This window comes from Papio anubis, chromosome 15 (genome assembly GCF_008728515.1).
Source record: "Papio anubis isolate 15944 chromosome 15, Panubis1.0, whole genome shotgun sequence".
Lineage (NCBI taxonomy): Eukaryota > Metazoa > Chordata > Mammalia > Primates > Cercopithecidae > Papio > Papio anubis.
In genome coordinates, this window is record NC_044990.1 from 38,796,531 (window position 1) to 38,823,715 (window position 27,185).

A 27,185-nucleotide genomic window follows, 5' to 3' on the forward strand; every position below is an offset into this window, starting at 1 on the left:
TTCTCCTCCTCTATCCACCTAACAGAGGCTTTCACTATCACTCTGTCTTTTCTCCGTTCTTGCTGAGTTAACTTCATTGATAAGTTTTCATACATGCATTTACACACATGAACAAGAAAACCAATCTATAGCAGGCCATAACTAATTTTATTAATTTCAGGGGAAAATGTGTATTCCTTGCGCTTCTCTACAGGTAAGTACTCTATCAGACTTAACTTTCATATATATGAACATTAAAATTTTCCTTGAAATGGAAAATTGGATAGCACCAAGAAACACTAGATTATAAATGTATCTTCATCAAAATGTACCTTATAGTGCTTACTATGAGTTATAGTTACTAAAGGTCTCTAACAAACCTCAGAATAAAAAGTTGAAACGTAATCTGGACATCACTGAAATAAAAGAGAAATAATATCAGAAATAAGGCTGACACTTAAAAGATAACTAAAGAATGCACCTACACTTAGTACTGCTAGATGCTTTAACAAACATATATGCCAGCCAACACACATAAAATAATATTCATTTATTCTTCACAACAACCTTTTGAGGTTGGTGTCTTCAATCTCATTTTCAGGGACTGAAAATAAAGTAACCAAAAATGTTAACAACAGTTATCTCTGGTAGAGAAATTATGAATGGCTTGCATTTTGCTTTGTGTATTTTCTACAATGATAATACATCACTTTTGAAAAGTTGTGTTATGATGAAAATATAGGCTGGGCACAGTGGCTCACACCTGTAATCCCAACAATTCGGGAGGCCAAGGTGGGCAGATCACCTGAAGTCAGGAGTTCAAGACCAGGCTGGTCAACATGGCAAAACCCCATCTCTATTATAAATACAAAAATTAGCCAGGCATGGTGGCAGGTGCCTGTAATCTCAGCTACTCAGGAGGCTGAGGCAGAAGAATCACTTGAACCCAGCAGGTAGAGGTTGCAGTGAGCCAAGGTGACACCACTGTACTCCAGCCTGGGCAACAGAGTGGGATGTTGTCTCAAAAAAAAAAAAGATGAAAATATCAAGTTTTCAACTGAATCGTTTTGGAAGCAAGAATTATAATTGGGTGGCATTTCCTGGTAAATGAAGGAATGAAAGATTTGCAAAATGGAAAGTAACTTAGATGTTATCAAATCTAGTCCTCTAATTTTTTAGATTTAAAGAAATCCGTTTATGTAACATTAAATAAACTCTCAGATGGATAATACATGAATTCTTCAAATATAAAATCATACTTTTCATATATTTTAATGTAGTAATATACCTCCTTTATGAGATAAATATCCAAGCTGCCTCTACTCTTCATTTATGGTGATATTTATGGCATCCAGCATTGTAACACATAGGTAAATGCTTAATAAACACTATTTGGCAATGATCACAAACTGAACACTTAAATTATTCATAGATTTACCCAGATGTTTCCAAAACTTTAAATTCTGTAAATAAAAGTGATTAAATGAGTGCCAATTTACTACAAGAATATAAAATGAATTTGTATGCTATTCCAAGTCACATTTAAAAGCTTTGCAAACAGCATACTATTAGCTCTGCTGATTTGTTTTTATTTTTCCTAATTGAAATGTGGTCCATGTTATCAGGCCATCTGCACTGTGGCAAAATGACCTGGTAAACAAGACAAAAATGGTGTTCTCTGTTAGGAACAACATCAGATTTTGTTTCTGCTAAGAAAACATTATTCTAAAGGGATATTTTCTGGTACCAATGCTGAAAACTTTGATAAAGAAAGCCACAGTAGGAGATGCTTATTGCAGTGCTTAGGTTGCCAGCTAAGATGCTGATGACAATCCAGGGTCTCTCCCATTAAATCCAATAAGTCAGAGTACTGCATTTTCAACACTGTGCTCCTGCCAATATTTCAGCACTTTAGCACATACTTAGGGCCCATATATCACATTGTACTCCTCTTACCTGCTTATACATTTTCTCTCTACTAAACTGTGAGCTCTCTGAAGTGCTACAGACCTTATCTTATTCACATTAACTACGCCAAGTTTCTTGCACTTAACAGAAGAAAGACTGGATTATTTTAGCCTAAAATCAAGGAGCAGTCATTTATGCAATGGTTTATATCTCACCACTCCAGAAGACTGATGTGATCCGAGGGATGGATGCCCTTCCTATTCCCCTAGCTCTTTATACCACATTCTCCTTTGCGTGCGTGTGTCAAAAAATACTATCCTGAGATACACAAAAACACTCACAATAAAAAGCCAACCATAATCTCACTACTCTTTTTGAAGTACACAAGGAAATGAAAGTTATTGCCCCAGTCTCTCCAACCCTAGTGCAAGATAATCACTGCAAATGCTTTTACACGTTTGGTTAGAATCCATCAAGGGTTTTCCTTTACATGGGCAGATACACACAGATATCTACTTATTCACAGTATAAACTCACACACTGTCTTTAAACAAAAATTGGTTCATACTATATATATGCTTTTATTTTTTTAAAATATTGGGTAATTTTCTAAGTCAGATCTAAGTCATTGGTTTTAATAGCTGTATTATCCATCAACTGCATGACTGTACTATAAATTACTTAATCATGTCTCTATTGATAAATATTTTAGTTTTAAATTTCCTGACATTTCACACAATTGAAATGTGCTGCAAGAACATCCTGATACATAGATCTTTATATGTTCAAGCTATTCTTACAAAATAGGTTCAAAATAGTGGGACTATTACATCAGTAGGGTTTACAAGTTTTTATTTTGATAGATACTGCCAAATTATACTAGCAATAGTTTGCATTGATGTATATTTCTATACTCTCACCAAACATTTACTGTCAAAAATCTTTAGTTTTTCTATTATGACAGACAAAAAATGCTCTCCATACTTATTTTAATTTACATATTGAAACTGAACATCTTTTCATATGGATGTATGACATTCATAATTTTTCTTGGGTGAACTGCCTATTCACATGAAATAAATTTCTTCCTGTTGGTTTGTTCATCTTTTTCTTAATGATGTGTAAGTGTTCTTTACACATTATTGATATACAGCAAACATTTTCTTCCAGCTTTTTATTTCTTCTAACTTTGCTTACTCCCTCTCTCTGTCTCTTTCACTACCCATACAAAAGTTTTTAGTTGTATTAGCAAATGTAGCCATCTTTTTTCCCTTATGACTTCTGGATTTTTAACCTGCTCAATAACACTCTCTCACTTCAAGTTTAATTTTGCTAATATCTCAGGATGATAATTTTCAGCTAACTTATCTAGCCTCATAAAGTTTTTCTTTCTGAAGAGATAGTCTTAACTATGTTAAAGTTTCTCCCCTTTCTCAGTGTGAACCTCACTCAAAGAAATCTATAGTGATGAACAGGGCTGCAGATCTTCACCATTTTCCCACCTTGCACTTCCATTCCACCATGCCATCTTATCAGGTTTCCTCCATTACCTTCAGGGCTGGACACAGTGGGGAGGAAAGGGAGACAGATGGAGAAAACTGCGATAATCAAGCATCACTGTGATACTCTGGTGCCATGGTCCTCCAGATGTAGCTGAAATCCAAGTGTTGACTACATCTTCCATGGAATGCATATGTGCATTACTCAGACAGTAAAGAAATACTGCTAAAGAAATAGCAGTCCACCCTACATAAACTGCCCCTACTGGGGTCACTGCACATTCAGGGCAACCCCTTGGGACAAAATTCCTCCTAAGACAAGTCAAAGTCAACGGCTTCTGAAAGATCCACATCTGGCCAATGTTTTGGCACAAGTCCACCTTGTTCCAACCATAAATCTAATCCTGTTTCTTTGCTCTGCCACCAAAGCAGTTCGAATAGCTTCTTGCCTTTAGGACCTAGCAGAGTGAATAGAGTAAGGTTCCAATCTGTGTCTCCAAACTGGAAGGGATACACATCAACCTCTGAGTACTTCTGTCAAACGCCCACTCATTTGGCTCCAGTCCCTCACAAGGGCTCAGAAATAATATCACAGCACTCTGACACCTCTCTCTCCAAAGAAACCCCCTCTGTCAACCTTTCATTTCTTAAATTACTGTGAACCTTATCTTGTATAGTTTCAAAGTAGATGATAGGCTAATGGTAGCACAATAGGCTTCGCAGTCTGTTTTCATGGCTGTGTTGTTTCAGCACCTGATAGCCTCAGCCTCTGGGCTTCTGTCAAAATGCTGACATAACAGGAAAAGTCATATTTAATTTTTCTGTTATAGAAATCTTAGTTTTACTGTTATAATATTCCTATATAGGCTTTTCAAAAATCAAAACAACCTTAATATTATATAAAAATGCCTCAACTTTGGTAGGATTTTTATTTCTTTCCGCATAATGTCTTATATTTTCTAAATTTTCTGTAACAATGAATCACTTTTGAAGAAGAAAAAAGACTGTTAAAACTGTTATATTTTAAATACCTTTACTCAGCACATTACCCACTGGTCACAATCTTAACTTGGATTTTGCTATTAATCTTACATAAGCATTATACAAAAGTAATTATTTAAAGACTTTTATTCACTCATTTATCTTGTTACTTATTTATTAAGCATTAAAATGATATCTGAATTCTGATCATATATCAGAAGAAAAGCATTACTTCTATAGCACTGTTAATCTGAGAAGTATATATAAATCATACACCTTTTTCACATAAGTAGACAAAACAAAGCAATAAAATAGTAACAAATTATTTCACACTAGTTAAAGACTGCTTCATTAAGAGATACTCTATTCTTTTAAGTTGTATCTTTGATTTTAATAATTTTAAATTTGAGCATATGAATAAATGAATGATACTTGGAATGTTACTTGATTACTAAACAAGTTGATCTTAGAATTTCTAATCATTTTATTTTGATTACTGAAACAACCTTTGTGTCCTAAAAAAAAATCCTCAAAAATGACAGGGGGAAATGTGTAAAGATCATGAGCTATAAAATCTAAATAGTGAAAAAATAAAATGAGAACACTAGTTCTCATCTAACTCTTCTCTAAAACATAACCAGACAAGAGGTATACTTTAGGAGAGATACATTTTGCCAACTATAAGATACTCCCAAATCTTAAATTATAATTAACTTCAGATTAAATTAAGGAAAATCAAAATATGAGATAAAATGAGCCTCCCAGTAAAATGACCCAGGAGATTACACACACACGCACACAGTTGCACCAATATCAAAATAAAATTAATTTGTGACCTCAAAATAAAATAAATTTATTTTAGTTGCCATAAGAAAGTATGACTTTATCAATTTCAGAGTACTCTAAGAGAGGTGAGCATGTGTTACAGGAGGAGGCAGTCTGCGTGGTACCTGCAAACATGTCCAGAGACCTAAAGTGCTGCAAAATACCATTGCAACTCCCCAGGAAAGGGAGTGCTCAGACACATAAACATAATTATCTAGTTTTTGCTGCAGCAAGATTTATCTGCCTTCGTGGAGCTTCTAGTTTATCACATTAAAGGAAAGCACATGATGCTGGGTGCAAGCACAGTGGCAGGATCTTAGTCTAAATATATGCCCGATTATCTCCATAGTGGGTCATCCAACAAACCAAGTAAGCAACTCTCTATATCATTTGGCTTCCTGTGTAGACTAGCCTATAAGGAGAGAAGAGACTACAAGAGTCTTAAGAACAATATTTCTGATTGTAAATTACTAAAGTGACATTTGGATTTTTATACACCAGTCTCCATTAAAACAGATTGTATGCCTGCTCATGAAATGCAAACTGAGTCTTTGTATGTTGACCAGTCAAGTTTGTGAGCCTCCAAGAGCCCCATCAAAGTGAATAATGAAGAATTCACAAAAGTAATACTCTTTTAAGGATTTATTTTGCCTGAATGACATATTACCTCAGTACATGTCTTTTCCTCCAAGTGCAACACAAAAAGGCAGAACCAAAGCGTATTATATCTCACTCAGTGCCCTCAACTACTAACTCAATAGGCGAAAAGAGTGGCAATGCTGAAATTCAAACAGCAAACTCAAACTGAATAATTAAATGTGGCTAAAGAGAGAACAGGAGCTGGTTTGTGGTATAAGAAGGGCAGAATTAGTATAGGCAAGGCAAGAACGAAAAAAGACTTGAAGTGGGCAAGGTGGAGGTCAGCATGAACTTTGGAGAAGTATAATGGTTACTGCATGTTTGCACATGATCCCAGAACATCCCTGAGTGAATATGGTTAAGTTCAGTTATACGGGATAGAATAGAATGGGTCTTTTAAAGTTAAAATTCAGGAGTGGAAAAGGGAATAATTTTTAGAAGAAAACTAATGAAAGGAATTATGTCATGAATCTAACATACCTAAAATATGATAAAAATTAAAGCGAGACCAAACCGATTTAAGAGGCAAAGTTTACAAATGAAATAGTAATACATTGTTTTATTTATATTTTCAATTCACATATATTCGAAATAAAATCTATATTACATATAAAATGAATATAACAAATATGAGGTATAGACATGTTCATAATACATATATATTAGCTTAGTAACGTATAATCAACTTTTAAAAAATCAATGGGGTCAGTGACCTAAAATTTTTGGAGACTAATAGACCTAAAATATAGGTGTTAAACTGGGAGGTTCTACTAACCTTCTAGATATAGAAAGAACTTACATGAATGAAGCCAAGATTAGAAAAGCGGGGCTAAGAGATACGGAAAGAACCGATCCTTAGGTCATTTGAGAACCCAGATCTACGCCTGCCGGAAGCCAATACCAGGCTTCTCAGATGCACGAGCCAATATGCTCTGTTTTTGAGTCAGTTTGAATTCAGTAGGTCATTTCTGACAGAAAAAAAGGGTAGAAAAGTTAACTGGGGGAAAAATAAAACAAGTTATAGAAAAATATATTGCTATGACTCCGTTGGGGAAGGGGTAGAAAATAAAGTTCACCAGAAAAAATAAAGCATGATTTATTTAAGATTCCAGAGATAGATGTTCAGTATTAGGCTTTCCATTATTCTATAACATAGTAAGTAATAGATGCTCAAAGCATACTGAAGGCTACACATCTACTTCCATAAATTGAATTCTGGGAATACCAAGAGTTGACTTTTTGTACCCCTGTTTATGTACTGTTCTGTGTTCAGTAATGTAATCATATATGAGAATTAAAAGAAAGAGTATTATTAGGGCTTAAGAAAGACAAGATTAGGGTAAGTTCTTTAAAAAATTATCTTAAAAATTACATATAGGTTTAAGATAACAAAAAAAATCACATTGTAAAAACCATATACATCTCCTATAAATCTAAACTTAGATTGCTTTACAAGTATAAATTATTGGTCTACTCAAAACATACACAAAAATGATCACAGATGATGTCTTATGGGCATGTCTTACGTGGGAAAAAACAAAGTGAGAGCCATTCCTACTCAAAGAAAAGGGTTTGACTCAGTATCTAAAGATTGGCTGTGAATACAATACTTGTATATTTCATGTGTGGGAAAAATACTACATGTGTTATTTTTTCTTATACCCAGTTTTATTAACTTTTTATTCAACTTTTCATTACAGATATGAATCAGATTTAAGAAGGCTTCAACTGTAACATTTACTTACTCAGGCTCATTTTACACTTTACTTGAACTTGTATTAGAAGACTTGAACTGTTAAGACTTTAAACCTAGCCCCTATTCCATACTTTCCCACACAAAAACTCCTAAATTTTGTAATTTAGTAAACTGAGTCCTAGAGAAAAATAATGAATTTTCTGAAATCACAAAGTTAGAAGCAACAAAGCTAGATTCTTAACTCCAGGAAACAAAGTATAGTCTTAAAAGCTAAATAAGTTATTATAAAATAGTACAGAATACAGCTTTAATTTTTACCATCTAGAAAAAATATATTGTATTCTTTGTCCCTATTTAAAAATCATTAATGTCATTACCCTTCAAACGATATTTCAGTGATTTTCTTAGTATTTAAAAACAGTAGCAAAATACAATTATTCACCATTCTTCTACTTTATTTTACTACTGTATATATAATAAAGCCCTAATGTCCATAACATTCTGCAATGTGCTATAGAAATTGATGAGTTTAATTACTTAATGTGCACAGATCAATTTGAAATAAATTGAAAATGAACATACCGTACACTCTACTTAATCTTGTTATAGTTTGGTTTCAGAATTCACTTTCTAATTTGAAACCCAGTATGTTGTATTTTAAAATAATAACTAGAAAGCTTTCACATTTCAGCTAAAATAAAGCAAAAGAAATTAAGGTAGGTAAAGTTCAATTAGTCAAGAGATCTGAACTCAAGAGTAAAATTGTAATCTAAGCCAACACATTTGACTTGTTTATCATACTCAATTTTTTGTCTTAAAAATGCAACAAAATAACATTATACTTTCTGTCTATAGGATAATTTTTAAATGAATCATAGACATGAAAGATAGACAAACTAATCAATAGACAAATGAATTAACAAAGGAAATAATCACTCAGTGCCACCTCTATATACTTAAGACAAATAATACACATTTATCCAAAGTAATACAAGTATCTGCACAATGGGTCACGCATCACTTTTCACATTGCTCAGCCATTTTAAAGCAGAAGGTGATAAAAACTCTTAGATGCCTATGAACTCCATTTACATGGAGTACATCACTATAATTTTTTTAAATAAATTCATATTCAAATCTGAGAAACATGATTCTGAGCTCATCAGGCCTGCTTAATTGCACTAACATCTGCAATCAATTTAAATTCTTTAAGATAGTCTTTCACAGCGCTTGAAGTGATTTCATGCTGTGATAGATTTAACACACTCACTAATTTATAGACATACACAAGCAGATGAGACCTATTTTTCTAGGGGTGGGGTATAGTACTGAAGGGCAGTCTGAATTTCCCAACTATCAATGGGATTCAGAAAGGGATGCATCCTGCATAATTTACTGAAACTACATAAGGAAATGATAACACTGCATAAGCATAGCGTAGAAATTAAGCTTAAAACTATTTGTAGGTCATGGACCATTAAGAGATTTAATGAAAGTTTATGGATGAAATAACAGCAAAACCAAGAGCTAACAGCTAAAAGTTACATAGAAAAAATGTCATCATTTTCTACCCTAATAGTTAGGGCAGGGGGGTGCTAATAACCCCGAATTGTTTTTTAACCAAAGACATAAATTGGCATAGAATAAAGAAAAGAATATGAGATTCAAAATCAGACTAGAGGATCTAGGCAGACGGCAGCAGCAATACAATTTTGAAAACTCCCTGATCTCCCACACAAAAAAAGACAAAATAACTAAGTAGCAAAATCAAATACTCAACAGTACTGAGTGACAAAATACCTTCTCAACAATCCTCAAACTAAAGGAAGTTGAAGACAAACCATCAACACCCACAAGATCCCCACAGTAGCAATATCCCTATGGAAAGAACCAAAGTAGGCAACAGAGTAGTTAAAGAACATGAAAACAAGGTAACTCCAAAATGGCCCAGAGATATCCATTGGACATTTTAGTAGGCCAATTTGAAAGCAGCAACTGAAACTAGAAGGAGTGTGGGTGACTACAAGAGGCCCAGAAAAGATCTGAAGGGGCTGGAGGACTCTATGTCCCATGAGTTGCCACAGCTCCTTCCAGAACAGGATCCTACACTGAAGAGAAAGTGCTGAAAGTGAAATCAAAATTGAGCAGAAAATTCCTGTAAAAGATGAAAGACACCTCAAAGACAAATCCATAAATCAAATTGTAATTTACAATTTCAAAGTGAACTAACAGACATTAAGAGAATATATAAGACATGAAAAAATATTTAAAGTAGACTAAGCCACACTCAAAAATGCAGTGAGGGAATTCAAGAAAAAAATAGAAATTAAAAAATTATTTCAGAAATAAAAACTAACAAGGAACACAAGAATAAACATAATGTCATAAGAGAATGCAGATATGAATTAAATAAAATTTTTAAAACTTAAAAAGAAATAAAGAATAAGATAAAAACCATTTGAGAGAAGATGGCATATTAAAGATAGACAAAAATCCAACATACAGATAACAGAATCCATGAAAAAGAAAACCAAAGCAAAAAACTAGAACACATCAATGAAAGAAAAAGAAATTTAAGAAAAAAAGAAAAACACAATAAAAGAGCATACTGTGTACTTGATAATCCTAAGTCAGATATTCAGAAGAAAGAAAGAAAGACAATAACTAAAAGTTAGTTATCAGCTGACCTTTTGAAAACAATGCCATTAAGCTTTACGCTAGAAAAAAAAATAGTATTATTCAAGATCCTAAGCAAAAAAACATGTGAGCCAAGGATTTTATATCCAACAAAGCTGACTAAACAATAAAGGGCATACACTATTACTAACATGCAAAACTCAGGAAATACTGTTTCCATGAGTCCTTCAGAGGAATCTACTAAAGAACAAACTTCAGACAAACAAAATGTCTGCAGAAATAATGTAAGGACAGTGGTGAGCATTCACATATAGTTACTAAATGAGGTTAAAACTAAATGAGGACTAAAAGGAAGAGTGTGAAATGTAATGGCTATATGCTTAGTCAATGTTGACATAGTAGGACAAAAATAGCAGGTGGAGACAGAACATATGCAAAATAAAAACTTTTTAAATACACATCCACACATGCTTTTTATTCTTCTATCTCTCCACTAAAAACAGCAATTAAACAAAAAGAACAGTAAGTATCCTTGGCCCTCAGCTTGTAAACTTTGAAATATCATTCCCCACACTAAAGGAAAGAGTCAACTGATACCAGGTTTAGCAGTATAAATATTCTAGAGGAGGAGCTTGATCATCAGACCAAAATGACTAGGAGTCAACTAGACAAGTCCCAATGGCCAAAGATGGGACAATTTGATTTTCACTAAAAATAATTGTAATGCATAAATTTTTGATGATATTAAAAATGATTGATCATCTTCAGAGAATGATAGAGAATGAAATCAATATATTGAAAGCTGGCAAATAAAGGAAAAGAATAAAGCATTTATCCTAAATTTCCTATATCACTGGCTAACCAAACAGTATTTGAGAGATGTCTCTTTGTAAAAGTATTCCAATAAATGAAAATGAAATTATAGAATTCTAATTGCAAACTAGATATTAATGAAAGAATATAATACTCCTTATGATCTTGTTAAAGAGATGAAACCTGAGTGTGATCATGCCTCTAGATCTAGCTGTCTCTGTGCAGGAAATACAGAGGATAGGATGTTCACTTACCACAAACATACAAATCAGCAAAATTCAGAATGTCCTGGATAAAATAACTGAAGATAAAACAAGACATAGAGATATTCCAAATTTTAAAATATAAGCAACAGTAGCACATGTGTTGACCCCATGAATCTATCACTTGCTTCAACAGTGATTGGACAGAATAGACCCAGAGACTCCCTCTCAAAAAAATTTTTTAAATAAAGAAAGGCCACAGTGGTGCATGCCTATAATCCCAGCACTCTGGAAGGCTGAGGTGGGAGGATCACTTGAGCCCAGGAGTTCAGTATTACGGTGAGCTATGATCACTACTGTACTCTAGCTATGTACGGTGAGCTATGATCACTACGTAATTCAGTATTACAGTGAGCTATGATCAATACTGTACTCTAGCCTGGGTGACAGAGCAAGACCCTATGGATGGATGGATAGATGGATGGATGGATGGATGGACAGATGGATGGAAGAATAAACTATAGTCTGATGATACACTTTTGAGTGATAGATAGATAGATAGATAGATAGATAGATAGATAGATAGAGACAGAGAGAGAGAGAGAGAATATACTATAGTCCGCGGATGCACTTTTGAGTGATAAAACTAGAAAGAAACTCAAGGAAGTGATTCCCATAAAAGTCAAGATGGTGATTACTTTTAGGCTAAAATATACATAAAACTGAAGAGAGGTTTTAGCATGGGACAGGGCAGATGGAGTACTTTGCAGGATGACTGGCAAGGTTCTATTCTATTTACTTATCTGTGTGGTGTTCTCTTTATGATAATTCATTAAGCTACAGATTTGTTTTTTGATGTTTTCTGTAACTATTTTTATTTGACAAAGGGGTTTTTTTTCCTTTAAGTCAAAAACCCTAGTTTCTAGTCCTAGCCATGGAATTAATGTGGGAATGTCACACACTCCCTTGAACCATTCCCTCATGTGCAAAATTTAAATATGGTGTAAGATATCTTCCAGACCTAAATAAAAAAATTTAATAAACTACTACTAAATATATCTACTAAATAAGAGTATAACAAAGTCATCCTTAACAAAAATGAAGGAAAAAGGTTTTAAACTCACCAAAGTAGTACAAAGCAGTTTCCCAAGAAAATTTAAAAAAAAAAAAAAAATCCAAAAATAAAATCTACCATAACAGTAATATACAAGGAAAAACCTAGGATTAAATTTACTGTTGGACTATTTGGTTTCCACACCTCAACAAATCCTAAGGACAGATCCTTAATTTACTTAATCTACTCTGGAAGGCCTTCTGGTAATAAAAGCATTTGAAAAATTTTTGCATCACATTGATAGTAAGAGGCTATACCAACCATATTTATTGTCTTGAGAGTTGTGGGGGAAACCACTACACTGAGCTGGTGAGGAAATGCTAACAAGTCAGAAAACCATTAAATTGGGAACAAATGCCTTTTGGGCATCAAGGTGATTGATTAGCCTATTAAGGATTTTTTTAAAGTATGTATAGAATTTATGCCCTTTAGGAATAACTAAGAAATCACAGGATATCCCTTAAGTACAAAATAGCTTAGTTGTTTAAGTTTAATGCCACCAACTAGGAAGGTGAATAAGTTCACTGAAGCTTTAAAACCAGGCATACTCTTCTCCTTACTGATACCTGTTCTATTGGGCATCTTTTTCCAAAATAAAGCAGGTTCTTCTCTGTTACAATAGTTAACCTTCTCCTTTGATTATTTCTACTAGTAACCAAATGTCATACAGAATTTCTTGGCAGCTACCAGTATTTATGCTACTTGAACACTCACTTTGATGTTATGCATATGGCAAACTATCCTTGAAGCCACTGTCACTAGGTAATAGTTTTAATAGTTAAATGGTCCATGCTTAGCCTTTAAATTCTGTCAATTCCTGATCTCTTGTTAAATTAATGTTATACTAAGAGACATCTGGTGATAAGGCTCATCTTCTACAGCCCAGTGGTTCTCATTCTTGGCTGTACCCTAGAATCACCAGGAGGGCTTTACTCAATATTGATGCCTGGGTCCCATCCACAGGAACTGTTTTATGGAAGTGTTAAGTGGTAAGGCCTGGACATTTAAATACTTCAAGTTCCCCCAGATGATTCTACTGGCTATCAAGATCAAGAGCTATTACTCCTGGACACTTTTTCCTCATTTCATCAATTACTTAGCCCCTTTGCTCACTGAAAGACACCTGCACATACATAGCATTTATTTTCTTAAATTTTCACTTTTTCCTTTAGAAGTGTTCCTTGTTTTAAAAGGTTCTTTATAATTGTATATACGGATGTCACATGCCTCTTGTGGCACTTTCAGAGCTATCACTACATTCATGGCTACTTGACATAAGTTTAATTATGTTCATAAAAATCTAAAAAGTAAGTACGAGCACAGCAAAATGTCTTAGGCCAAGAAACACCTCAGTGACAAGATGAAAACAATTCAGTGACAAGATGAAAACAACCTTGGATGACCTCTAATGCCAACAAGTGGTATAAACATCATTAATCAACTCAGGATCTAATAAAATTCAACTAGTAAATAGCAGTTTTTCTATATCTGATGAAACCTTTTTTAAAAAATGCTATAATAAAAGAAAAGCTGTCTTAACTACCCATAAGATTTTTTAAAGATCAAAAGTATACAATTCTAATGTGAGCAATATAATTTACTCCTATAAAAAAAGAAAAGATGATCTGTTTCTTCATTATCATCTCCTACCTAAACAAAAACACAATGCAGTAATACTAGAGAACATGAAACACCACTGGTGCTGCCCAGAAACAACTCACAAGGAATCTGGATGAATTTTAGCTGTTGGAAGATCATTTTAACTGTGCATACATAAAACCTATCCTATATAGGGACAAATGAAAACTAAAGTGCCAGCTAGATTATTAGAAAATAGTCTTAACAAGAAATCAGTTCATTGTGCTGAGGCTCTGAAATTTTCTGCTAGTCAGCAAGTAAGACCTGGAAACAAGCAGGCAAAGCATCATAAGGGCATTGTGTTTATTAGATATATCTAATGTCAATCACAAACTTTTTACTAAGCTTTTGTGTTACGGGGTGTTTTTATCAAATCCGTAATCTGAAATAGAAGCAAAAAAAAAAAAAAAAAAAAAAAACCCACGTTAATGTTAACAAGAATGTGTGCAACTTTGGTTCTTCTAAGTTTCTAGTGGTTAAAATGTAAGCCTACTTTAAGTAACAACAACCAAAAAGTGAGAGAAAATAAAAAGAACTTAATTTACTTGTACCTGACAATGTTTTACAAAGTTAACATTGGAAACTGTAACTGAAAGCAAGAGAAACTGACACTGAAATGCATTAAAATGCCCTACTAATATTACAATATTAACAAATCAATGCTAAAAGTAACAAATCAATTCCAGATTTTCCACCTAGAGAAAATGCAGTCACCCCTCAGTATCCATGGGAGATCGGTTCCAGGACCTCCCACAGACACCAGAATCCAGAGATGCTCCAGTCTCTGATATAAAATGGCATAGTATTTGCATATAACATTCACATCCTCCCATATATTTTAAATCATCTCTAGATGACTTATGATACCTAATACAAAGTAAATGCTATGTAAATAGTCATTATATTGTTTAGGGAATAACAATAAAAGAAAGCTGTGCATGTCCAGCGTAGACACAATTGTTTTTCCAAATATTTTCAACCTGCGGTTAGTTGAATTCATGGATGAAAAACCCATGAATACAGAGGGTCGACTGTGCACATAAACCCAAATATATGACTGATATTTTCTCAAACAGTTCTTTTCTGATCAAGATACGCCTAGAAGAATAATATTGCAGAATACAAGGTCTTCCATCCTTGAGAACATCATGGCCTATTGAGCTAGAACAACAGTACTATGACAAGACCTTTCAAAATGCTTTTAAACACTATATTATACATATATCCATACACACAAATATATACATACACACACAAGAAACTATAATTCTACCCTTATGAACTCAATTTAGACTCAGTTGTTTCATTGTGTTGCTTAAAAAACTTTTGTTATGGTCTTTATGCCTCATAAAGTTATGATCATTAATACTTGATATTTAACTTTCACGTTTAAAAAGTCTGAGGAAGAACTACTACAATAATACTTAAGGAAGCGTTCAAAGAATTAAAACTGTATCCAAAACTTTTCTAATAAATGCCTCAGAATAGCCCTTACATTCACTTGGAAACCAGCTTGACAGGGAAAAAGAAGGAGCTAGCAAACTTTCAGGAGCATTTATAAAAGAGGAATTCTGCTTCTTGATCCAAAAAAAAACAAAAAAGATAAAACAAAAACATACATACAAAATAAAGAATGTATGTTCTGATTAAGAATCTTAGAAATGTGAGATTGGGCTATCCTTAGATATCAGCTCACCTAAACTGGACATGTTAATGCAGCTGTAATACAGATGCCAATGATATGTGGATAAGGGAGATGAGGAGTCTATCACAACTTCTGATTCCAAGCTAGTGCATTCAGAAGAGCTTTTAAGCAGAAGTACAAAGTTCAAAGAGAAATGTTTAAAGCATTTATCTAAACCTAATGGTACAGCCAAAAAGTGGGGGCGGGGGGGACAGGGGCGGTGCAATATGCTAACAGGTAGCAGTCCAGTTGTAATCTATAGGTAATTAAACTGTCTGGACAGTTTAATCATCTTGAACTACGAAAATTAATTGTGGGGAAAAGATAACTCCCAAAGCACTGATAAGTAAATGTTCATCTCTACTGAAGTATTCTTGGAGACACAATAAACACACTGCACTACATAACATAAACCAAAATTTCCCTCAAAATCTCTTTAAATATCTCTCCAAATCTCTCCCAGAAACCCCGCTTCCCCACAAAGGACCAGACATCTTTTTGGTTCTCCTTTCTAATCTGTCTCTCAAACTTGGCCTCCTTCCCTCTATCCTTACTCTGCCCCTCTGAGTCTCTGCCTCCTTCAAGAATCTTCTCCTCCTTTCAAGGGTCTGCTTTCACTTGTCTGGAATATAGGTTTTGGCCTCTCAGGACTTCCCTAGTTTCATATTGCTGCAGATTACCCTGACAAACCTAAAAGTAGAACAGCAAATAGAAGACTCCTTCCTCTCAATAGACAGGAAAGGTATAATCTATATTTATTTTTGAGGGGCAAGGAGGGGGACAGGGTCTCACTCTGTCACCCAGACTGTACTGCAGTGGCACAATCTCGGCTCACCACAACCTCCGCCTCCCGGGTTCAAGTGATTCTCCTGCCTCAGCCTCCTGAATAGCTGGGATTACAGGTGCGTGCCACCACATCCAGCTAATTTTTGTATTTTTAGTAGAGACGGGGTTTCACCATGTTGGCCAGGCTGGTCTGGAACTCCTGACCTCAAATGATCCACCCACCTTGGCCTCCCAAAGTGCTGGGATTACAGGCGTAAGCCACCAAGTCCAGCCATATATTTCATTTTTGCTAACCCTTTGTGATTGATAGAGAAAAAAATATATAAATCTTGTTCAGAATGGATTTAGATCAATAAGAATCCTTTTTAACACATACTTTAATTGTATATAAATTAATCCATGGTCTCCCACGACCCCCATCATGAGATTTTTCTCACATTATCCAGAAATAATATATCCAGAAACAGCTCACCTTTAATATAACTCAAGCACCTACAAGAAAATAAGCATTAATAAACACTTCTATCACAGACATAGGGTATGATGCACCATCCCAAAAAGAAAAGAGGAAAAAGAAAACTAAGTGAAGGCAGCAATTCTATTAGGATATATCTTCTATGCTTGGTTTGTGCACTCGAACATAAGAAGCTTAACCACAGAAATCATCTTTTAACAGTATCTGATGGAGTACTTAAGCATTCTAAGGGAAGATAAGATTAAAAATAGTCAAACTCTAATAAAGAATGAGAACTATACTCAAGGTTAAGCATTACTATTAAATACATCTATATGTATATAATAGATTTGTATATTAATTTCTAATTCTTTTCTATTTTAAAAAATAGTGAAAATCCTCAGGCAGTTGTGGTTTACAAGAGCATTCTCTGTTCTGTTCCAAAATTTTTTGTTCTTACATTTATTGGAAACTATGGATCCTCTTTCATTTGGCCTATTCACATCACATCCTGCTATCAAGGTCTTTACCACTAACTGCATCGCAGTCTTACCCTCCAGTTACATGATCAAACAAGTCAAGTCTGGATTCTTCCTAAAAGACATTTTCTCCAATAAACTTGCTGTTAAACATCTGAGTTGAGTCATTTACCATGGAATGGGCACAGTGCCTTGTAGCACCTCTCTCATCCATGCTATGAGTGAGTCCACACTGAGTGAGGGGAGCGTCTTAAGGATGCTCCTTTGAATGGAAACAGTAATTTCCAGAATGAATTAGAATTAAAGAACCAGCACAGGCAAAAATGCATGTGGATGGTATATCAGGACTCTTAACAGTGGCAAAGAAAAAACTCGGAGCAGCTTCCATGAGAACTTGCATCACTTCACATAATGAAGAGTCTAGGGGCAGGAACTCATTAAGCCAGAGAAGCAGCTCCGTGACATCAAGCACTGTACAACCTCTCACAACCACATCCAATGGCAGAACAAAGTGGCTCTCCAACTCTAGATCCTTTCATGAGGGAGGGAAACCTTTCTCAAAAACCCCCAAGTGGAACTGCCCACGAGAGTGTACGTAAAAAAATAACCTGGATCACGTTCCCATGACCTAGAAGTTAGAAAAATGTAAATCTGATATTTTCTGCTTCTAAATACAACACTAGCTTAATAAAATTGTAATAATCCTTCCTAACTGCACAAATTCAGTTTTATTCTTGTGCCATCTAAATTCAAACTTACTAAGGTTTAGAAATAACCTAGTTTGATTGGTGGCATTTTTTTTTTAATTCTAAAAACCAACCTTATCTACGTTAGGCCTACTTTGAGGGTTAATATTTTGAGGGTTAAATATTTTCAAACCATATACACTGTTAGATATCAGTACTAATTTCCAAAAAATAATATTAATGCTTACCCAAAAAAGAGAATCTTGAAGCAATTGTAAGCCTAAAACCATAACAAAAGTATATCTTTTTTATCCTCTATCCTTTTCATATCCTTTGTAGAACAATGTATCTAAGAACTTTCATTCTGTTCTTTTCAGCATAACTTTTTCAACAGTCATTAATGTAAATAAAGTGGCATGACAAAGTCAGTACCCTAGAGTTAATAAAATGTGTTTCTACTTCCAGAGCAAAAATAAAGGACTGGTCAGCTTGAACTTTCTAGAATGCTAACCATCTGCCAAATTATTCAGAACCTTCCTAGGAAGAGCCATGATCCTCCACACACTAATTAAATGAGTCAATGCTGTAATCACACTTTAGATAACTAATCTATTTCAATCCTGATAATTTAATTATCTAATTCTGGTAAACAAATTTCAACCTTAGTCCAAAATGATTAGAGGATTAAAGTTGAAAATCAGTGAATGCAAACTGAAATAGATCCACATAACAACGTTCAAAACAGTTTATTTATTTAAAGTATGTTTATTATCTCAAATTCAAGAATTAATATGAACTATCATGCCAAGGTTTTCTAAACCAGTTCTAACTGATGTCATATCTCTTTTTTTTTTTTTTTTTTTTTTGAGGCAGAGTCTCGCTCTGTCGCCCAGGCTGGAGTGCAGTGGCCAGATCTCTGCTCACTGCAAGCTCCGCCTCCCGGGTTCCCGCCATTCTCCTGCCTCAGCCTCCCGAGTAGCTGGGACTACAGGCGCCCGCCACCTCGCCCGGCTAGTTTTTTATTTTTTAGTAGAGACGGGGTTTCACCGTGTTAGCCAGGATGGTCTTGATCTCCAGACTTCGTGATCCACCCGCCTCGGCCTCCCAAAGTGCATATCTCTTATAATTATATTAAATGAATTCCTACTTGTTAGATTTACAATTCCTTAACAGGGTAGTCCTCACTGACATGAACACTACACAAAACATGAACACTATCTACACTCACCCGTCTGTTATTTTTTTTCCATATCACATTTCACCTCCTATTACATATATGTTTATGTGTTTCTGTTATGTACGTCCAGTGCTGCTCCAGAGGACGCAGTGATAGATTATCTTCACGCACCATCTCTAGTGCCTAAAATGCTGCCTGACCTGCAGTGGTGCTATCTCGGGTCTCTGCCTTGTGGGCTCAAGCAATCCTCCCACCTCAGCTTCCTGAGTAGCTGGGACTACAGGCACAAGACACCACATCCAGCTAATTTTTGTATCTTTTGTTGAGAGAGGGCCTTACTATGTTGCCCAGGCTGGTCTCAAACTCCTGGGCTCAAGTGATCTGCCTGCCTACGCCTCCCAAGGTGCTGGAATTACAGGCATGAGTCACCACACCTGGCCTTATAGACACCTAAAAAACAACAACAAAAAAAAAAACCCTTAGAAATGTAAACTTACAAATAGTAAATCTGTATTTTTACTGATGTACTTTTCCCTATATTTTAAATTATGGTATAATGATTACGATAACAAGAACAATAAACAAATTACAAAGAAAAACAAATGATTGCTACCACCACCACTGCTACCACAAAAGGCAGTCACTAGTCATAAAATATGTTGTGTTCTAATCATGGAATAAACAATTTAATTTTGTTTTTATTATTATTTTAGAGACAGGGTCTCACTCTGTCACCCAGGTTGGAGTACAGTGATGTGATCGAAGCTCACTGCAGCCTTGAACTCCTGGGTTCAAGCAATCCTCCCACCTCAGTCTCCCAAGTAGCCAGGACTACAGGATCTCACCACCACATCCAGCTAATTTCTTTTTCTGGTCGAGACAAAGTTTTGCTCTGTTGTCCAGGCTGCTTTCAAACTCCTAGCCTCAAGAGGTCCTTCTACCTTGACATCTCAAACCACCATGCCTGCCCATTTAACTCTGATAATGAGTCCACTATGTAGGTATTCCCATTTTATGGTAAGGAAATTGAGAATCAAAGAGGTAAAATAAGATTTCCAAGGTCAGGCAGAGATACATAAGCAGATCCAAAACACCAGAGCTCTGACTCTTAACCGACCAATACCAATTTGTGATATATAAGTATCATTAAAGGACAAAGGCGATTAGTATCAGTATCATAGTAGCAGGGATACAAAGTCCATCTATACAAAGAGCTAAAAAAAGCACAGTACTCATCGTGATTTCTATACCTGAAGAGCAAGTTGCCAAAACATGAGACATGTTTAAAAATTAAACATCACTTCTGTCTTTCTTCCAAAAGAAATACCTCAGAGTCACTGGTCTAGCAGATAAATGTAGTTAAAGTATAAATAACTTATGTTCTCGTAACCTGAACTTAGGTTAAAATACACAAGGAAAACTAGTGTGTTAAGCTACTTTTTCCTAATCCAATTCTGTTGTAAATTGAGCCAAAATCATTTTCTACTGTCTTTCTACTGATTGCTTCTTCATTGGCTTCCATTTTATATTCTTCATCCAATCCATTTATTCACAATTTGTATATGACTAGTCAAGCTCATTTGTTTTCCCATGAAATAAATGCAATTGATTCTGTGTGCCAGTCATGGTTTCTTAGACATTTAGTCGTTACTACTGCCCACATATTTCATGTGTCTCTAGAAAATTGGCAGCCACATAGAGGCCTAATGCTCCTTTTAATATCAACATTTATAATTTGTTACAAGATAATTTTATTCATAGGGAGATTCACATTACTAAGATACACTTCTAAGCCAATATTATGTACCTTGATGTAGACAGTAAAATCAATCTCACTTTTCTATAATGCAAATATCACTCTGATTTATAAGTGACATTAAAAATCAAATGACTATATTAATTCACTAACAAGGAAAGGTGACAGAGTAGTCCCCCCACAGTGTTTCTGAACAATGTAACTAGCTAAAAAGCACAAGCAGCTTAAAAGTTATAAGATGAAAAACATTTTTAATTTAAACAAATGTACAATACTTGTGCCCTTAATTATACATTCAGAAGCCCTCTGATTACAGTTGCCCACAAACTTAAGCACTTCATTAAACAAATGTGTTGTTTTCCATATGAAAACATGTTCAGCAGTATTTTTCAGCTTGACAGTTTTACTTACTGTCTTAGAAGCAGTATTAATGTACTGCATCACCATTTCTTTTTTGATACTGAAGTCCTTTTCCCGCAATGGTGCCTTTTTATCTTCATTTAAATTCATATCTTCCTGGAAAACACAATTAAAATGCCTCAGTTTGGAATCTAAGTAGAGCAGCAATTCTACATGCACTACAAATGGAAAAATCAATAATTTGTGACTAAAGCAGCATTAATTGTTTTGGAATGATTTACGTGTAGTTCTGCCTGAAGGAAGGAGAGAAAAAAGAGCTGGAGAGGGAGAGAAAAAAGTATTCTAGATCATTTTAACAGGTAAAATACTTACCAAAAGAACTTTTAAAATTCACAGCAGGTAAATAAAATTACATTCACATCACTATAGATAATTAGACAGTTGCAGATTTCTGCCATTCATAAGGTCATTAGGATTCACAATTTCAATATATTTATGTATTTTTACAACAGCTGCACCTGAAGCTATCTTGCACTTGCTTTGAAAGAGCTGCGTGTGAGTCATAAAAATTAAAAAGTAAATAAACCAACCAAGTTTCAGATTCTGATAGCCGCAAGCACATATCAAATATCCAGTACTGATTCCAGCAAAGGACAAAGCACTTTATAGTTTTGTCTTTTCCCTACTCTTATCAAAAATGTTAACTAGTTAACTTATTGAATGTTCTAAGTTACATAAAAGTGGTACTTATAAAAACAGCTACCACCTAAAATCGAACATTTCTCAACAGCACCAACCAAAATAAGGGTTTAAGTAACCAAGATCTTCCTACAAGCTTAATTTTAACTAAAAATTCAAGTCAGGTATATATCCACATAAATATATGAATTGCTCTTAATTAAGCTGCTGAAGTAAGAGGCAGTTCTGGCAAAGGAAAGGGCGTCTGAGGTAAGACAGAAATGGCTAAAGGAGAAGGGCAGCTCAAATGAATGTCCTCGTGAACTTAGCCCTGAGTCATTTGTGATGTGCAATGTAAAATATCTGAATGTATATAAACTTCATATCTACTCAGAATGGATCATAAAATTCAGGACTTTGGATCACCTATGGAGCCTAGCAAATTAAATTTCTTACAGATTTTATAAGGGTGCTACATTCATCAAACACTGTAGTTTATGCCTTTAGCTGACTCAATTCTTGGCTACCAAACCCTTCAAGCACTTAAAAGTCAAAATTCTCTTCATTTTACCTTGATAGAAATATTTAAGATCTTAGAAGCCGTTCCATTTGACACTACAATAAAAGGTAGTAATTAGTAATGTCACTTTTGCTGTTTTAGTTAGAAACACCCAATTATGTGAATAAAGGTTTGTTTTGTTTCGTTTTTCTTGTCTAAGCTAGTGAGGGAAGGCTCAGTAGGCCTTAATACGACACAGGAAGCATTTTGGAAATTTTGGAAACTTCTTGAGGCATGTTAGTTGTCACAATAATTGAGGTGATGCTACCAGCATTTACAGGGGTAGCATCACAGTTTGACCTGTACAGTAAAAACTACCTTGTGCCCCACAGAGAGATTCACATACCTTAAAAAGAGAGAGTGAAAGAATCATCCTTAATTAAGCCTAATTCAATGGAACTGTTGCAGGACAGGTGAGCCCCAAATTTGGGGCTTAGCCCAGCGGGGCTCATGGCTTCATCATAGAAAGAATTCAAAGGCAAGGTGGTGTTACACAGCAACCTTTTATCGAATGGTGCTGCTCCTTGCAGAGCAGGGCTAACTCACAGGCAGTGTGCCCAGAGTCAGCAATGTATGGGCTCTTGGCAACTGTAATTATACTCACTTAAACCCACTTAGCTATATGCAAATTAGGGGGTGGGTCAATGTAAATTATTACTTAGAATTTTCTAGGAAAGGGGTGGTAACTTCTGGGCCATTGCCATGGCATTTGTAAATTGTCATGACGCTTGTGGGAGTGTCTTATGCTAATGAGTAATTAGGGCAGCTAGGGATTGCTTTTGTCCCATCTGCCAGTTTTTGCTGTTTTTTTTTTTTTTATACTTTAGTCTGTCTGGACCAGTTTCTGTTTTGATCAGCAGTGTTGTGACTAGAAAACACGCTCTGCCAGTCTCCTATTCCAGAAATAGATGTAAAATGTAAAATTATTACGTATTAAATACTTTATATTGCATGGTTTTACTTTACTGAATTTTCCAAGAATCAAACTATTCTGTAAATTATAGTTACACTGTGCTTTTTTTAAGCTTTACCAATACTTGTGCTTCATCTCTGAAATGTAGATGTCCCAGGGAAATACTGTTTGTAGTATCTGAATCTCCAAAACAGCACAACTATATCAATCTACCAATCTACAATGCCACTGCTGTACTCACAGAGGTATGAAGCAGAGATTCCAGAGTGTGAATTTACTATACCTTCTTGACTAGTCATGGCCAATTGTTTAAATTGAAATACATATTTTTATTATATAGTACAGTAAGACATATTGATTTTCTTAATTTATGAACATAGGTAACCTTATCCACAAAGAATTTCACTGGAAGAAAGTAATGAGATAGTTAGGGGATAATTGTTAGAAAACGTGGGGGAACCTGAGAGCACTGGGAAGTTCTGTTTTAAATTATTCACTGTATTTTTATTTTCAGGCTAATGGCCAAACATTATCCAGTCTCTTTAGTAAATTAAAATATTTAATATATACAGAATACCAAAAAACAGAAAGTCCTTTAGTTATGGCTGAAACTGAAATAAAACTTCAAGGTGAGTAGTAGAAAGAATTTTTTACAAAGGCCTCTGCTTTCTTTTTGGAAACACATCTTGATGATAACACCAGTTCATACACAAAAGTGGTTGTGATGGTTAATTTTGGGGGTTGGTTAATTTTAGGTGTGATGGTTAATTTTAGGTTAGTCTTCTGGCTTAAAGTATACCCAGATAGCTGGTAAAGCATTATCTCTAGGTATGTCTTTCAGAAGAGATTGGCACTTGAATCACTGGACTGAGTAAGGAAGATCTGCCCTCATTGTGGGCAGGCACCATCTAATCAGCTGAAAGCTTGGATAGAACAAAAAGGCAGAAGAAAGGCTAAGTCTCCTTCTCTCTTCTGGAAATGGGACAAATTTCTTCTGCCCTTGGACATCAGAACTACAGGTTCTTCAACCTTTGGGCCCTGGGACTTCCACCAGTGGCACTCTCCCTGGAGTTCTCAGGCCTTAAGCCACCTCCTCAGCCTCCAACTGAGTTACGCCAACAACTTCCCTGGTTTTGAAAATTTGAAACCTGAACTGAGCCACGCTGCTGACTTTCCTGGTTCTCCAGCTTGCACACAGCATACTATAGGACTTCTCGCCCTTTATAATCATGTGAGCCAGTCCTCCTAATAAATACCCTCTCATAGACAGGCAGACATCCTATTGGTTCTGTTTCTCTGGAGAACTCTGACTAGTACAGTGATACATCTGGAATTAAGGGAGAAACTTGAAGTTCCCCCAGCTGCTTCCAATGGTTTATCCCACCTCTTTTGCCTAAATATGGCACTCACCTTCTTGACAAAAGTATGATGACAGTCGCAGTGTAAAAAACAAAAAGGAGACAAATAATACTTGCTCCAATTTGGATGATGTCCCGTGCAAATCTCATATTTAAAGTTGATCCCCAGTGTTGGAAGTAAGGCCTAATGGGCGGTGTCTGGGTCATGGATGCAGTTCCCTCATTAATAGATTAATGACCTTCCTGGGGTGGGGGTGATTGAGTTCTTGCCCTATTAATTCTCATGAGAGTAGGCTGTTAATAAGAGTTTGGAACCTCCCCACCACCTTCTCTCTTGCCTCCTCTCGCACCATCTGATCTCTGCACACACCAGCTCCTTCTTGCCTTTCATCATGAGTGGAAGCTCCCTAAGGCCCTCACCAAAAGCAGATGCTGGTCCCATGTTTCTTGTGTAGCTTGCAGAATTGAGAGCCAAATAAACCTCCTTTTTAAATTACTTAGTCTCAGGTATTCCTTTATAGCAACATAAAAATGGATTAAGACAATACTACAAAACAAAAAAAGTTTGGAATCAATTACATAACACCCTAAACCTTTGTGGAATACCCACTAGGCATGTAACTTCATCTAACAGGTCATTCTCCATATATCCAGGAGGAAATGGCACTTGAAAGAGTAAGAAAAGCTCTGCCCTTTAAAAAAGAAAAATGAGAGAGAGAGAAAAAGAAATAAGGGGGCAGTAGAGAGAAAATATGAGTGAAAGCATTAGGGGTACAGTATTTTTAGAATATATTTTGAATTTCTATTTATGGAAAACAAGGCTGAAAGAAGAAAACTCCACGAGGCAGTGGCACTTAACTTCAGGGAGTCACAAAGTCCTTAGAAAATTTATTGGGAGTTTTTTTTCCTAAAAAACGCATATCCATATTTTATGTTGCAATTCCAGAAGGGTTAAGCATCTCCCAAGGCTATCTAAGAAACTAGACTTGGGAAAGGTCAGTGGGGGAGAAGTGAGCAAGTCATCATTTTTTATGCTTCTTAGTTTATATTTCCTCAAAATTATCATGTTGTATCTCCATTATCTAAGGTCAGTTTCCCTTAAAAGCAAAGCCTGAAACAGGGATTCAGGTGCAGGTGGGGCTGCTCTCAGGATAGAGTAAAGGAGGTAAGACAAAAGAGGAAAAAAGACATACTAAAGGTGGCCTCTGGTGGATTCTCACTTCACCCTGAAATGCACCACAGTCAAGATAACCTGGTAGCAGAAACCAGCCTCAACAACCTCAAGTTAGTCATTAGCTGCAGAATCCTAGTTCTGATGAGGGCAAATCTCTGCAGAAAGGGGCATCTATGAGCCATTAGAAGCCAATGCTCATCACCTGGGGCATGGGTGCACCAACCTGGTAAAAAGGGGCTGGAAGGGGGTACCCACAGTACCCACTATACCATCTGAACATAATTTACTTGATATTAAAATAAGACTTCTTTCAAATTGAACTGAATAAATATAGAAACACATACAGATGACCTTAAAAAAAAAAGGCAATATAAACTATTGTGTATTAACTGATCCTTCCATTCAAACACAGGTCAGTAAAACATGCTGTTTTACTGTGCTACCACACTGCATAGGTACAAAATGACACTGCAGACACAGATTGTAAAACAGCTCTAAAATGGCCATTTACCTCAGTATATCAGTATGCCGATACATGTACGTATCTCATTAAATATCTATTACAGGTAAAATACTGAACAGGAAATACAAAGAAAACATAAATACATAAGGCTCAGTGAGTAATCTGAATGAGGTTAAAATTTCCATGGATATATGAAATAAATCTCTACCCTTTAAATGGAAAAATCTTATCAACTGGCTATTGGGCTGAATATATCTCATTCAAAAACATTATTTGACAAGTCACCTCTTCAAAATTTTAATCTGTCTGAAGAGCATATTATTGTTTTTGATGTTAAAGTTCTATTAACATGTTAGCAATATACATTATGAATTATCTCATTTATAGTACTTCCTAATATACAGATGCTCAACTTACAATGGGGTTATGTCCCAAAAAAGCCATTAAAAATTGAAATGCAGAAATGCATTTAATACACCTAACCTACTGCATGTCACAGCTCAGCCTAGCCTCCCTTAAACGTGCTCAGAACACTTACATTGGCCTACAGGTGGACAAAATCATCTAATACAAATGTTATTTTATAATAACATTTTGAATACAGAGAAGCACATTTTGTAGACATGGTGGAATGCAAACACACAAAGCACAATATCCAAAAAATGCTGGGGACACAGTATAGTCAGCCGTTCCGCCTAATGATTGCATGGCTGACAGGGGAGCTGC

General features: G+C 35.4%; 1 protein-coding gene across 2 annotated transcripts in view; it reads right to left on the reverse strand.

Annotated features, from left to right (window-relative positions):
• DIAPH3 (diaphanous related formin 3) overlaps positions 1-27,185 on the reverse strand; it is a 495,444-nt gene that overhangs the window by 403,763 nt on the left and 64,496 nt on the right. For both annotated transcript variants that reach the window (XM_021929669.2, XM_021929670.2), the window contains one exon: positions 21,366-21,470. In XM_021929669.2, the coding sequence (XP_021785361.2) occupies positions 21,366-21,470 (105 nt within the window). The remainder of the gene's footprint in view (positions 1-21,365; positions 21,471-27,185) is intronic.